The 16526-nt window shown below is 33.6% G+C and overlaps 1 protein-coding gene across 4 annotated transcripts in view; it reads right to left on the bottom strand.

Annotated features, from left to right (window-relative positions):
• Positions 1 to 16526, bottom strand: part of MAP3K7 (mitogen-activated protein kinase kinase kinase 7) — a 46001-nt gene that overhangs the window by 17107 nt on the left and 12368 nt on the right. For 2 of the 4 annotated variants that reach the window (XM_017824874.1, XM_017824882.1), the window contains exons 3-12: positions 15333 to 15398; positions 14373 to 14418; positions 13583 to 13721; positions 12349 to 12473; positions 9993 to 10121; positions 7992 to 8122; positions 7520 to 7601; positions 6260 to 6411; positions 5459 to 5618; positions 2833 to 2913 (exon numbers count right to left, since the gene is read on the bottom strand). In XM_017824874.1, coding sequence (XP_017680363.1) covers positions 2833 to 2913; positions 5459 to 5618; positions 6260 to 6411; positions 7520 to 7601; positions 7992 to 8122; positions 9993 to 10121; positions 12349 to 12473; positions 13583 to 13721; positions 14373 to 14418; positions 15333 to 15398 — 1111 coding nt within the window. The remainder of the gene's footprint in view (positions 1 to 2832; positions 2914 to 5458; positions 5619 to 6259; positions 6412 to 7519; positions 7602 to 7991; positions 8123 to 9992; positions 10122 to 12348; positions 12474 to 13582; positions 13722 to 14372; positions 14419 to 15332; positions 15399 to 16526) is intronic. The other 2 variants (XM_017824900.1, XM_017824892.1) reach the window with 1 other exon arrangement.

The following is a 16526-nucleotide window of genomic DNA, read 5'->3' on the forward strand; positions in this document are numbered from 1 at the left end:
CGTGTATTTTACGACCTTGGTAGCATAATCAGTTCATGGACGAAATGCAGTTGAGGCAACACATTACGAAAACCCCCAATGATAGCAGATGTAGTACTCATACTTCTAAAATAGCCCTGCCCTAAAGCAGCTGACTCACGGTAACATGCCTGCGTCGTGCCTCCCCTCCCTGGGCAGCAGCTGCTTTACCATGTGCTCAGCACAACTCCAGGCAGCAGCACAGACCGGCACTTGTGCTGCTCCAAGGACCTACATGAGCTGCTCGCCCCACCGAGGGACATGCCCAGGGAAGTTCGGAGGAGCAGGGTCCGGGGCAGAAGTGCTATGGAACATAACGGGGTGGGATCGATATGGAGGTGACAGTTTGGGGGAACTGAGAGAGTAAGAAAAGGAAAGCAGTGAGAAACACATTGTTTTTAAAAGAATAACCAAGCAAGGTATTTTTGCATAACTGCTTTAAGTATACAGATGAATATAACTAGTTTACTAGGCAGATAATCATGTCCCTGTCATGTAATGATTAATCTCATTTTTTTCTGGCTTTGGGATTATTACAGGAAAGCTGTTCTGACAACCAGGAAACTTTCAATATACAGCCCAGATGTATTTGCAGACAATTTAAATATTTCTTCTGTAGTGCCAATATTGTCTTTTAGCTTAAGTAGTTCTCTCTTCCTAGTTTTTAGCTGGAGATTCATCTATAGAAGATAATTATTAATTTCTTAGTTTTCATTTTGTGGGCTAAAAAAAGCCATGCTTTCAGATTCTTCTTTATACTCTCCATAACATCCTATTAGCTCTTCTTGATATTATTTCAGAGTGCATGTATGTTTCTTTTATACGACTGACCACAACAGTATATTGAATTCCTGATTAAAATTCAACAAGGGCCTATAAATAGCATCAGTGCTTCTTCATTCTTCCTGGAAATGAACGTTAAGATTTCAGTTTTTCAGAACTGCATTAGATTAGTGGCTTATACTACCTAGGATTCATCTGCACACATCTGCTATGGTCCCATGTCATCTTATTAAAAGAAACAGTTGCTAGTGTGTGAGCCACAATGCATGACCCTGGATTTTACCCCATTCCTTTTCGGTCACAGCAAAATTCACTTTATGTAATACTCTAATCCTCCTCTTTATGAATAGTTGCTTCTGATAAAACATTATCAGTGAATTTCATTATTGTTTATTTGACTTAAATACCTTAAAATTTGACTTAAATTTTGAGAAAATTGATTGATATGCTTGCTCCAACCCTTTAACTTCTTTCATTTCTACAAGTTGCTATTTCTTTCATATGTATTCCAAATAATTCATCTTGGAATTCCCATCTTGTCCAGTTCAATTAATATAGACCAGGTGAAAAATTTCTAATGACTCCTCTGCCTAACGAAGAAACCAATAGACTGGTATAATCTATTTTGTGAAAACAACATGGCATTTCATTTAACTTGACTTCATCATTCCTTAAAAGTTTCAGGGTTTCTTGGAAGCCTCGGTGTTGTTATGTGCAGACTGTGTGCGCAGAAGAGGAACTCATTAGCGTTTAGAGCTTATTTAACAGGCTCTCAGCATGTGGTAACACTGTGAAAATTGACAGATCTCTCCACTTTTGCTTTCCTTGCTCTCTCAGGATTTCATTTATGCCATTGCAGGCCAGGACCCTTTGAAAGTTACAGTGGAAAGCTACCCTAGCAAACTCTTTTGCCAATTTGTTAGACTCAATGCCAAAGTAGTTTTCTTTTCATGGGTTGCTCAATTTTTTCTGTATTTTTATACGTAACCTTCAATAAAGTTATTTGAAAGAAACTTTTGTACAAAATTATCTTCTGCATTCTACTTTAAAATACCAAACAATATCAAGATTTACAAGGTAACTTCCTCAGATGACACCAATTTAGACTGAGAGGTCCACAGTTTCTAATGTATTTCTAAATTAGCAGTAGATACTATCATTTGCATCTCCTGTCTGTGACAAATAATTCTGAAGTGACTTGCATACTGCTAATGGTATACATATCACAGTTTGGGATTGATTATACTTATTTTTAGGCTTTGAGAAGTATGAAATGAAAGAAAGAAATCCACTTTGGTTGCAAAAAAAAAATGGAAAGGGAAAGGAAAACGTTATGCTACTAACTAAAAATAGACCTGGGATACATGAGAATTATTCATTAAAGTCCCAAGTGAAATTATCATCTATGGTGCCTGATTATACTGATTTTCTTCCTGTCAGAAGCCTCTTCTAGTAATTTTAGTTTGCATTTACTTAAACACAACAGAAATACCTCACGCAGACACATTTTAGATCTAGAACAGTGTAGTCAAATATAAGGATTACACAGATTAAGTGTTAATGTTTTAATCACAGATATCACACGGATTTGAAATTCTGTACCTAATGTATTTAAGTTTTTTGTTCTACTAATATTTGATTAAAAAATAGGAGCCCAAACACAACAAAGATCAGGGCAAAATAAATACCTAGACAGGAATTTTTCAACTTAAGTCCATTTTTACCAAATGAGGCGCTGTAATAAAAGACTGTATATATAGATTTCCTCTATAAGAAGATTCTAAACATCAAGATAATAAAGGAAAAAATGCTTTATCAACAGAACTAAGTTTGAACTAGAAGACTGAATCCTTTACTGATAAAAGTAAGCTTGTAATAAAATATTATGCTTCTCTTTACAGAAGCATTACGAAAAATTTTGTGGGATAATTTCTAGTTCTGTCCTACAGCAACTGGAGCAAGAAGTATTTTAGCAGTCTGATCATTATTCCGGCATCTTAACCACTGACCCGTTCACCTGGTCTGCGATACCTGGTATGATGATCTCAGGGACATCCAGAATGTTGCCAAATGAAGCAGTTTTACGATGGCCTCGTTTAGGCTTGGAATAGGCTGAAAAAATACACATATACAATACACATGCAAAACACTAAAATGGCAATAGCAAAATTATTAAATTCCTAATACTGCACTTTTCATATACTTGGTTAAATTAGAGTTCATGCAAAAATGTGTCATGCAGAATAAACTGCATTGCCTTCCACTCATGCTTACACGTAATTAAGCAACGGTTAAAAAGCAAAAAATGCAGAACTAGCCATCATTACAACACGGTGTAATTAGTTACAGTTAGCAACACAAAAGTCAAACACAGAAAGCAGCATGGCAACACGGAAGGGAAAACCAAATGTAATTATCCAAACAGAGAAAAAAATGAAATTATTTCAGTTCACCTGTACATTCAGAATAAATTCTTGACTCTCTGAACTTATATAACCTTTTCTCTTTAGTGTTGAGAACAAACTATTTTATAAACAAGTTTAATAGTTAGATACTTCTTTAAATCACCTCCTTTCAAAGCAAATCTCATCTGTCTCTGAAAAAATGCTTACTCTTACTACATTTGATAATCATTCTTGCTGCTCACTCTTTTGTCCCATTAGTGACAATTTTGGAGCTGGATATCACTACCAACCTTGTAATTTTTGATTGATGTTCAAGAAATGTCATACACTATGAATTAAAATCTAATCATACTTTTTTTTTATTTTGCTACTTTTGTAGTTTAAGATAAATAGTTCCTATTTAGAGAAAAACTGAATGCATCTCCCAAAACCAGAACATTGTAGCATATTCATCTCAGTAAGTAATGGTGATGTGTACTACATGATTTACTCTTACACTTAATCTAATGAAAGCTGGAACAAGATTAACTAATTCTTGACTTGATTTAACAACAGCCCAATTCTCACCCAGCCACACAATTTTTTTTCAGGTTCACAGCATATTACTTCTGTCACGCAGTTAACAAGATTGAAAAAACAAACCAAAACCAACACAGTGCTGTTTCAGCTCTTTCTGAAAAAGTTATGGTCAGATGGGTTTGACCCTCATTTCTAGTAGTCTTCTACAGCCTTAAGAGATTTTTTAAAAAAATACCCAAAGAACCCCAAACCAAAAATATATATATACTTTTGTTTCAAGAAAAAGAAACCCTACAGTGCTAACAAAAAAAATTATTAGAATATTCTGAATAGTAATTATTATTGTCTTCCTTAATGTATTTAAGGAAGACAAAATAGAAAAACTAAAAACTTGCAAAAAGAGGAGGGCCAGATTATCTCCACTAATGTAAAATACTTACATTAATAGTGTCAGTGACCAAAGTGAGTCCTGACATATTTTAAAATAAAACCAGCATGGTGTTATTACTAGGTAAGTACACAGATGCCTTCTGTGTTAAGAAACCTTTAGAGATATTCAGGGTGAGATGTGCTACACAATCATCCAGTCAAAGACTGACAATACAAAAGACAAATTTTGGAATAAAGCTTTAAAATAAGAACATGAAAGTAAAATGTGTTTAGGGCAAAGTAAATATTATGTCATGAGTAACTTCAGTATTTAGTAAAACAAGATCTTGGAGTAACCATAATACAATGAAGAACAAAATGAAATAGTCATGGAGCACAAGAAAGCCAGAATTTTGATACATAATTCCTTATTAATTGCATCTACTCAATTACCCTAATTTTCAGATTGGTAGAAAAATACTTAAACGGCTAAATAACCCTGAACTAACTAAAGTAATTTTGTTTTATTATTTAAATGTGTGGTTATATACCATAACAAACCAAAACTTTCACATATAGAACTTAAAACCTGAAGCTTACATAAATTAACAAACAATATCTTTGATGAAGAAAAGAGACAAGAAAGTGTTTGCCAAGTATACACATGTTTATTAATTCACTCTTCTGGGAAGAATAGATATTGCTTTCACCATAAAATTATGTACTTATACTTACAGATAAATTCCAATTCTCTCAAAGATTTAATGTTTAGAAATAACAGTTTATAGCTGAAGCAAACCTGGCAAAACACCTGTAGCTTTTTTTTTTAAACAGAAGACACCAATGCTTTGTTAATCTCGTGAATAAAATCTAACTATGCTCCTCTTTCTGAAATCTGCCGAAGTGGATTTTAAAACTTATTTGGGAACATGCTGAACTTTAAACCTACCTCTTAATTTCAAAAATATTATAGAAATAACCTTGAAGAAAATGTTATTATATAAATAATTATGCTAGCAGAGATAAAATAACACTATTTCAGATGCAAAAGTGAAAGTTGTGCATTTGGAATAGGATTGACACTTAAAAGTCTTATAATGTGTTTTTAAAAAAAGTAAAAATCTAATTCAACAAAATCTCTTCTACCACCTTTAAAATACTGAATTACAATACTCAACATTGCTGACTGTACAACCATAAATAAAGCCATTTCCCTCCCACAATTAATAAAAGACAATAAAGACTACATGTAAAGTCAAAGTATTTTCATACAGCTACTGGTATTAACCTTTTGTAAGACTATGCACATTTCACATTTTCCTTCCAATTCCTTAATCTACGCCCCAAACATCCTTTAATTTTACCTGTGATGGAAGCTATTCTTGCTTCTATTTCAGACATATCAGCACTCATCCTTTTGGCTTCTCCTGAAACAAGGGCTGACGGTGGTCGTGCGCGAACATCTGACAAGCTCTCCACGCTGCTCCCACGAGATGGGGGCAAACTCAAACGGCCGGGATCACCCTGTTGCAACAGTCACATTTTTAAAAAGAAAATTCTGCACAAGCCCCTCCCTGATATGCACCAGTATGTAGGTTAAAATACATTTTTATAATGTGCATTTTAAAAGTGAGAAGATTTAAAATTTGTAACAATAAATGGTAATAATTGAGCTATTTGGCATATAAAACTGAAATATCTGCAACTTTGAAAATAATCTAACTATACACAGATAAAAAAATCAGTAGAACTAGGTCAATATTATCAGAATAGAATCTTTGTATTTTTGCATTCTACTTGAAATAAAACACAGTATTTTCAAAATTCACATAAATGTTTAATCCTTTTATATCATACTACCATTTTAGACTTAAATTAAGGCAGCAATTTTCAAACACATCTTTTTTTTAATCTAATAAATACCTTTGAATAGAACGAACTATTTTTTACATTTCATTGGAGATCTTAATAGAGCCTTCCAGTTTACATTTTTGGAATTATTCAATATATTTCCATCCCTTTTCATGTTCTTCTCCTATAAATAGCTGGGTCCAATTTTGTATGATTTTTGAAGGAGGACACAAATGTTTCAGAGCAGATACAACACTTTTGTCTGCCCATGTCCACTTCATTATTATGGTTCAAAATTGCACAATTCAGCTTACCGGCTGCTTGGTTGTGTTTTTGATTTGTTGTGCCAATTTTGACTCTAAACGTTTAATAGTGTCATTGGTAGAAGCTCCTTGGAAGTCACTTGGTTCCATGTTAGCATCACTCTTGTTACTCGTGTTTGTAGAAGTGATATCCATGAATGAACCTAGAAACCAGTTACAAAGAAAAACATTTGGGAATGTCCACTGAAAATACTGAAGCGCATCTCTTCACTACAGCATTCTCAGAAGTCTAACTTGGCTTTAAAACAACACTTTTCAAAACTTTTAATGAAAGGCAAGTTGCAAGACTGCAACAGATCCATTACTGTAAGAAGTAAGAGGAGTGAAAAAGAATACACAACTACCTACTACGGTAACATTCAGAAGTCAATCTTTAGCTTTCTTTGAAATTGTTAGGGTAATGTCATATTAAAAATACGACCAGCAATCTCATTCACAATTAATGACAAAGACCATCATTAACCACAGAAGAGCACAAATACCTGATAAATAACAGTCAATATATATTCACAGTTTAAAATGATAAATTATGTCTTAAAATCATGTGCTGAGAGGTGGAGAACAACTAGTAAAGTCAGTGCAATGCTAGAGCTGCAAAGATTTTGTTAATATACAGGTCACTAAATTGTAAAGTAGCCAATGAAACTTTATCCAAAATACCAGCAATTTCTTCGGAGATAGAAAATAAACCAACCAAGCAGAGGAAGTTGAAGGCACCTAAGATTAAAAATTACTTAAATGGAAAACCTGTACTCTAAAAAATGAGGAGACCAAATGATCTTCATTTTCTATTATTAAAAGGATTTATTGGAGAGCAAGACTACCTGAAAGTCTAGCCCACATTTTGTTCCATCCACCTTTCTGGTTATTTTCTTGCACGTAATTTAAATTACTGTATTTAATGCCTCTTAACATAAAACAAATGCAAGTTTAAATTCCGGATATTGTAACTGAAAGAGGTGCAGCTTTCAAAAGTAGTGAAAAATTTTAAATTGACAACTCCTACATATTACATATTAGTGAAAAGGTGTTAATTGTTAGCAACATTCATGGGAAAAAAAAAGGAGACTTTAAACCTGGACATTTGGAGACAGCTTTTACCATAAACTTGTTGTCCATTACATGTAAACTTCATCAAAACCATTTGACTGAGAACACTGAATATGATGTGGTAAGAAGTATTAACAAAAAAAATAGATCCCTGTCAATGCTTATGTCGCTATTCTTTTTCTCTAACTTACACAAATGTACCTGTACTAGTGGCAGAGTTGCTTTGGCCTTCATCTGAATACTGGCAAGGATACTGCAGAGGTTCATCAGCTCCTGGAAAGTACTGTGAAAAAAGAGTTGATAAAAAAACCTAATTAACCATTGGTTTAAAATTATTTTAATAGTATCTCATAATTTAGAAATACAATTTATATATTTATAATAATTTATTTTGAAGACACGTAAATGCAAATATTTTTAGTCATACATTAAAATACACCTATGAGTATTTTTTTAATTTTCTCAAATCTGTTATGAGTTGGTATAGCCCCCCATAAAGAGATTAATTACTTCCCTTCTCCACCATAATCGATAATTTTTATCAAAAAGAAAGAGGAGAAAGAAAACATGTAAGCCCATCTTTAGAGTGTGATGAAAGGCATACCTTTTGTAATTCAATTTCCTAGCTTAACAGATTAAGAACTGATTAAGATACTAAAATAAATTTTTATACCCGCATCAAGTGTGTCATTATTTTAACAATTTCCTCCATGGATGGTCGTTGAGAAGGATCCTTGGACCAACAACGGGTCATTAAACTCTCTATTGGTTTAGGTAAGTTTTTGATCAGTGGTGGTCGAGTACCTGTAATTGAAATTAGAAAAAATCCTTAATTTTTTAAACAGACTATAATAAACAACTGACAGTGATTGATCTCTCTCCAGTATTTTGCTAAATAAATATAGGGAAAGGTAGAGTTAATCGTAGGCTGAAAGAACTGGCTTGTACTTAATTTTCTCTCTTACAAACAAAAATTGATCAAAAGAAAAGTTACTTTGCACTACATAGAGGCTACAATTACATACAAACAAGTAGAAAAAAATTACACTTCTCCTTCAGTAGAGGCCTGAATAAATACAGCACATTACAATGGCTAATGTTACTTGTCGCTGAAGAATAAAGCTCTAGAACAAACTAGGAAGCAAGTAGTAACAGTCTTTGGTTCCTAATGCTGTATTCACAAGAAAAAAATAATGAAAAAACCAAAACACCTGAAGTATTTTTGAGAGCTGATTTTGCCCTTATAAACTTCCTTAAAAACTACAGGCACTGGAAGTACCAATTCTGTGCAACTTTCTCATGCCTACACACATTTGTAATAACATATTTTACTTCAACTATTGTATAACTATTCAGCTGTTTTTTGGTTCAAGGTTCTCCTCTTTTTATGATTTCAACAAGGAATACAATTAATGGACAACCGCTTGTGTCTGATATATGAGGAACAGTGACAGTTTGCAAAGCAATCAGCAAGTATTTAAAAATATATTAAACAGACCGAGTAATACATGAGTGCCACAACAGTTTTAAGTGAGATGAAGTGTACTAATATTTCCTCTTAAGAAGGAAAAAGAAAATGGAAGAAGATAAAAAGGATAAGTTTTTAAAGCAAAAGTAGCTACAGATGGGGAATTTTTCTGTCCCTAAAGGATATGCCCGCACCTTATTGAGGTTTTATGACTATTAGATTTACACTTAGTTTCACAGTTAATGCTTTTATGCAAGGCACTCTTTACTCCTAACTTTAAATGACCTGTGTATTTGAAAAAACAGCCTTCATTGCTTGTTTGTTATTTTTTTCTTCCAAACAAGTTTGTGCTTGCTTTGATGTTGTCTCTCACAAATGGCAGAAATTCTTTGCAGTCACTGAACTACTTCACTATCATTACTTAATTGTTTGTAAAACTGTTTTGCCATGGTACTTAAAAACACAGCAGTAAAAAAGTTACACCACTAGCATGAAGATACTACAATCTACTATCCTGACCAACATTATACCACTGCTTTAAAGAAAAAGTCCATTTGAATACAACCATTGTGCCCTGTTTATAGTCTAAGCTCACAAAACTCTGTTCTATATAATACCTAGCACAGCAGAGTGCTGCCCCATGAGTGCAGGTGCCTAGGTAAAAAGGTAAAACCATTCCAACAGCAGAACAAAAAAAACAAAACCCAAAACACCACAGATGAAAAACAAAGTGACATTTTTAATGCTTAATGGTCCTGCAGGAGTCTGACAGTTTCCAGCATTTCTAAACACAGGTCAAGTTACTTCAAGTTACACATTTATTGTAGACATTTAACTACAAAGAGTAAAAAAAATAAAAGAGACAACTTGGCTAACAAAAATCACTATTCATCCGGATAGAGGGGTTGTGGGTTTTTCTATAGCACCTCTCAGACCACTTTTAAAATGGAGTGTCATAACAAAGAAGACATGGCTCTTTACCCTTCTTTATTCATATGCCAGTTACACATAGCAGCCAAATAACACAAAACCCACACTGACACAGAAGTGGCAGTGTTTAACTATGTAGTCTTTGTGACAAAAGTGTATATTTAATGAAGCATAAAATGGAAACACTAGTAATTTAAAGCTGCATGGTTAAGAGTGTTTAGCAAATTTATAGGTCAAATACACAACTTCAAATGGAATAAAGTATTTTCAACTCACCATTGTGAACTGCCCACATTATTCGGAAAGCTGGACCACCAATCTCATCAAAAGGTTTCCTACGGGTGATTACCTCCCAGAGAATAATACCCCAACTGAAAACGTCACATTTTTCACTGTAATTGCTACCTGGAAGAAAGTCATCAATATAATTTGTGTCTTTTCTATGTAACACATTAAAAAGAAGTACAGTTTGAGTTGATCATAGAATTATTAAGGTTGGAAAAGATCTCCAACCTATGTAAACAATGGCAGATCACTAAGGGAAGCAAAACAGTCTCATCTATGCAGTCACAGCACTTCTGTGACACTAAGCCTATGAAAGGAAAGGAGCCCTATTCTCCTGTTGGCACAAGGAAATTCTGTTTTGAGGCCGAGAAGTCTTGGACTAATTCTGAAAACAGAGTCTAAAGAAAGTGAGAGAATATTCTCTATTATTTTAGTATGTGATAGACCAAGATTGGATAGACACAATCATTCCTCAATCATTCCACAGCAATTTTAAAATGGTTTCTTCTAATGAGAGTTCTGATATTAGAATTGCTCTCTCTAACTTTATCCCGATCTAAATCATGTTATTTTCATTTAGACTATTTGATCTGTACAAGGCTTTAGGTGCCCTAATGTTTAAAATGGGAAGAAAATCTTAATATTAGGGCAACTGCTTCAATAGGTAGTTGTCTTCTACAACAGATACTTCTCATGTCTTTATTGTTCTAATCTAAAAACATTAGTACTAGAACAGTAACAGAATAATATTAGCATCTTTTACATTGTTGAATTCTGATTCGGTAGCTTAGGCAAACAAGTTTTTAACAATTCTGACATTTGACGTGGTTGTTTTAGTAGCTTAATAACTGTTTCTGGAGTAATTTGATATGCTGCATCATAGAAGCTACTAGATTTCTTCCTTTCCTTGATACTTGTCCATTTATAATAATTTGTCTCTTTATCAATAAACACTTTCAGTTAAAAGTACATAAAAACAACTGTAGACTGAAGATTTTTGCTGCTGTCCAAAAGTACAACTGCAATACAAGATTTCTTTGTTCTGCCTTGCTGAATTCATACACCAGAGGAACTAGGATATGCACTGCAAATCCCTACCATAATATACTTATTTGTATTCATTTTAGATTAACATTTTTCACTCAAAAAAAGAAAATCTATCTGTAACACTAATTGTCCAACTGATTATTTCTAAAAGAAAAAAATCTCTATTTGTACAATTTAATTTAATAATAAACAAACATTAAGAAAAGAAGCACTCCTAGCTAGAGTTAAAGAAATAAAGTAGGTATCTGGAAAATTTTCAGGCACCAGAGTGAAACACATAACCCTTTGGTTGGTACTTTAAGCAATATGTGGAAGAAAATGGTACCTTCAAAACAAAAGCTCCAAAGGTGATGTTTGTGAGGAAACACCTCCTAAAACTGTATGGGAACAGTCTCTGGAATAAGGACATTAAAAGAAAAAGAGGCCACTTGGATCCAGAATCGGGGAAACCACTGCTCCACAGAGGCACTTCCTAAAGCAGGAAGATGACTTTTTCCAGACCACTGCTAAATCACTTTGATAATTTAAGGTACTGACTGCCTAAACGGTGTTTAATTTGCAATTTAATATAGACTGGATTATTTCTGTGATAATCATGCAGCAATTATACCTATCTAATTATCAAGTGTCATCAGTCTTTCCCAGTTACACTCCAAGAAATAGCTTATTTTCCTACTTAACTAAATTAACTGGTAATAACAAGTTCCTTGGTACGTAGGAAAGAGGAAGTACATCAAATCTCTAGATTACACAAAAAGCAGACAAAGATGGAGTTACAAGAAAGTGGGGGATTGAAAATGAAGGCAATTATGTTTAATTTAGAGACACTAACAGGGAAACTCTCAAGTTAAAAGCCGATCAGAATAGTGAATGAAAGTAATGACAGTGTATTTAAATGTCAGAAAAGTTTGAAATAATTTAAGAATCTTGGAAACATTAAAATTGTGGGGCAAGAGCCCTCTGTCTGTATTTGATGTAGTTACAAAATAAGAAACAGCAGCTGTCTAGAGTTACTCCTTACGTAAATCTTAGCCATGACACAAATAAATATCTAATACTAATGTGAGAGAGTTGGTTCAGTGCTGTTCTTTAAACCTCTGCATAATTATTTGACAATATATAATTGTACAGATTTTTAAATAAATGTTAAGAGTTCTGCCAAGACTCTTTCAGTTGTTACCTCAAACTTTTATACACATTGAAATAAAGATTATATGATCCTCTGTTTCCTAAACCACATTAATTCACAGTTGTATCCCTAAAAAGAACACAAAATACTGACACTGTGAATTTTTATTACCTTCAAAAACTTCAGGTGCCATCCAAGCAGCACTTCCTTTATTGTTGGTCATGTGTGTTTGAATATCACAGGCTGTACCAAAGTCACAGATTTTTAGAACTGTCCCCCCAGCTACCAGGAGCAAACTGTCAAAGAAAAAAAAAGATATTAAAATTGTGTGATGAAATAGTCTGGCAATAAACCACTGATTTTTTTTTTTATCCCAACAACTATCGTTGTAATATAGTTGAATGTCTTAGGCTTTGATTCTCAGTGCTTTAGTTTTATAATCTGGGAAATCAGTAAGGTCACTTGTTTCTAATGTGAACATATTAAATATTTTAAAATACCCCAATATATATTGTAATTTATTCCTATACGCTAAATTTAATTAAGTATCTTTAGCCATAGTAAATCACTAAGCATATATTGACAAAATTAGTCCTTCAGATTCCAGAGGCTGAAAAACTAGTGCTGTAACAATTTTAGCAAAAGAAGAATGGTCAAGACACCCGCTAATATCTGTCAACACAGATATTTATTTAAACGAAAGCACTGAAGTTACATGTTAGCAGCTCTCTAGATTAAAACTGGGGATACAAGAAAGAACTAAAGATTTAAAGTGTGGCTTCATATTAGGATTTTACCTGGTAATAACTGCAGGCTACTATAAAAAAGGGATGATTCTGCTCATACTCAAATATCTGTTTCTACTTAATCTGTACAGCCAGATCTGAAGCTGTAAAGTGAGTCAGATAGCAAGCAGTGGATAGGAAACTACTAAATTTTGTTTCAGTGGAAAGCGATGGGAGCTTCTGGCAGGGGTAGTAGAACTGGCAGAAGGAGGGGATAAAAAAGGATGGCCATGTGGTGAAAGAGATCTAATATAATAAATATGACATCAGAACCAATCAACCAAACAACCTCACCACGATGTTCTCTTACTGAACAACAAAACCATTTCAAAACTGGAGGATTTTAAGTTCCTCTGATTAGAAACCTTATTTCTAACAAAATCCTCTTCCATGATGAAGGGCAGGAGCAGGACATTTTTCCAGTTTGACAGAATGTAACTGAATACAGTTCATTTTCTGTATCATACACCATCATTCTGTAACTGAAGTTTCAAATGCACAGCTTTCATTTGGAATACAGTACACTCAAAAGTATCAATTAAAGGTTCTTTTCAAATGCAATAAATATTTAAAAATTATTTTAAATTCCAATTGTAAGAAAATATAAAATATGAACCTACTTTGGTGGTTTCAGGTCTCTGTGAATTAGAGCCTTTGGTTTCATGCTGTGGAGATATGCCACTCCTTGGGAACACTGTAAACACCAACTCATGGCATGTGCAGCAGTATAATGAGGCAGAGGTTCAGCACCATGTAGCACTGCAAAACAAAGGCACAAACTAAAAAGAACTTTATTGCATATTACAACACATACGATGGAGTTAACAAAATACCAGTTAGAAAGCTCTATGGAATCTAAGTAATTATCAACACCTCATGACTGCAACTGAAAATATCCTTCTGGAGACTTTTTTAAAATAAATGACAAAATATTTTCTGCTTTTTAGTATGCTTTCCATAATTTTTAATGTCAAAATTCAATATGAAAGGTGTTGCTTGTTCTCAGCTATCCTTGGTAAAGTCTGTCTTAAATAAATGGTCAGGGAATTTACAAATCTTTTCAGATGTTCCACTGGAAAACCTTAAATGGCTTGTATAAAATATAAGAAACTGATACCAAGAACAAACCAATGGACTGAAAACTGGTTTTAAAAAGCAAACTCCTTTCTCCTTAAAACTATTTGAAAAATTTCAAAGAACCAGAGAATGGCTGGAAGGGACCTCCAGAGGTCTATCAAGCAGGGTCAAGCAGGCCACCTCCAGCTGGTTGCCCAGGACTTTGGTGAGGTGGCTTCTGAGTATCTCCAAGGATGGAGACATACATATGAAACAGCTTTATAGTTTAGATCACATTTGCCCTAATACTAGTGCTTTAGGTCCAGCAAGACACTATGTTGAAGTGATACTCACCATTGTATAGAGAACCTCCTTCAGCATACTCCATAACAAGACACACCTTTGCAGGGGAGGGAACAAAAAACAGGGATGTGTTAAATGTAGGGGCAGAAAACAGCTTCTGTAAACTAAAGGAACAGTCTTTGAGAGCAACTGCAAAGCCTCTGTGCCTAAACTAATGGAAAACATATCTATGAAGTAAAAGGTCAGTTTGAAGTGTACATGTTTATGTGTAAGAAACAGAAATGAGTTTTATACTTAGTTCACACTGTAAGTTACAAAAGAAGAGAATGACCTCCCCCTGCCTCAGTCTTAAAAAGCAAATCCTGTCTTCAAACTGCAATTCACTTGTTCTTACTTTTTTCCTTTAGCAATTTACAAAAAAAAAAAAATCAAATACCACATCAAAATAATTTTACTAGTACTTAAAAAAAAAGGGATGCAGCATTATTTTAAACAATTAGATAGCCCATAAAAGAATTAGCTAAGGATATATCAATCCAGTCATTGTACTTGCTTTCCTGCTTTGAGAATTTGTGGGACTGTTTGCAGCTGTGGTAAATCCTGAAAATTGCATATATGAGAATAGGAACTGATTTACAAGGTACAATTGCGTGTTGCTAATGTATTTGCTTTTTGTATTGCTAATTTGCAATTAGTAAGACTGTAAATATGAATGTAACTACATATGTAATACACCAGATGCCGTTCTGACAAACTGAAGTATAATCTGTGCTTAGAAATGGCTTTGGGGTTTCCTTGAAAGAACTTATTTTTCATAGCAGTGGAAAGAAAAAACCCTAAAACCTGAAAACATCAAGCAACCTACATATCTGTACATTTTCTTATTATGACCAAAACATAAAAAATATATATAAAATATACATTTTTAGTATAAAATACATGTTTTGTGCATTGATGCTTGCATATGCTAAGCTAGTCACTTGCTGTTATACTGACAAAGCTATAACTTACTGGGTTTAGACAGGCTCCATATAACTTGACAATGTTGGGATGGTTCACTCGTGACAGCTGTCGAAGCTGCAATACAAATCACACAATTTCAAACCATGGGGAAAAAAGGCTAATGCTTTATTTTCACAGCCACAATTAATACACCACAACAGCAAGTACAGTTTTATATGTCTGAATAACTCTAGATAGTGATTTTAGAAATTACAAGACTGATGTCCCTCTTTGCATTTTAATTTATGTAATTAGGTTTGAGTCTAACTGAACCGTATTTTAAAAGAAATTTTTAAGAAGTTAAATTTAAAGAAAATATTTTGATAGGTTGTAGTAAAATCACTCAAGCCACAAGCACTCTGCAACTGAGACCTCTGTAGGTTCGATGTTCTTCCAGGAGCCTGCAATTTTGGAATCCCAGTTGACTGACTACATAAAAAAATCAGAATCATTTTGGCTTTATTCACAATATAGAATATTACTGTTCAAAAAAACCCCAAGCCCACAACCCTAGAAATTAAGCCAAACAGTTTAATATTGAAGCGACATAGTTCCAAGAACCTAGTCCTGCTTGTACTGACAATTACACTATTTTGGACTAAGTATTTTTTTTCCCAGTACGTAACAGAAGAGAAGGAAACAAGAAATTTTTTTCCCTTTACACAGACTTCTGAAGTAGTTTATGCTGTTCACTGCCTCTGGAACAAATGATACTTTTTCTGTACACTTTAGAAGACCTAAAAAATCAGAACAGAATATTACAACTGATGCTGGCACTGTGTAGGGTTTCCAGAATACCAATAATTATTTAAGCATTTTTAGGATTATCTACTCAGATCTCTTTAGAACACAAAAAATGCTAAGAGATCAATCAGATTTACTGAGTATTAAATTGGACTCAGATTAATAACCTTAAAAACTTACCATGGTAATGAACAAAATATATATATTTACACAGAGGCCTATAACAAACATGCTTCTTTCAACCCTTCAGTGTGTTACATTTTAGTACATTTAGTTCCAAATTTAAGAGATTTATTTTTAACATATTTTGCATATCTTGAATATACTAAATGATAACTGAATAAATATTAAGCAACATGTCACAATATATCCCATTTAAATTACACGGCAAACTTTTGATTCTAATAAATGTTATGTATCTTGGGAAGTTTATCATTATATCTGAACTACTCAAGGTAT

The sequence above is a fragment of the Lepidothrix coronata genome, unplaced genomic scaffold, assembly GCF_001604755.1.
Source record: "Lepidothrix coronata isolate B3197 unplaced genomic scaffold, Lepidothrix_coronata-1.0 Scaffold4, whole genome shotgun sequence".
Taxonomy (NCBI): domain Eukaryota; kingdom Metazoa; phylum Chordata; class Aves; order Passeriformes; family Pipridae; genus Lepidothrix; species Lepidothrix coronata.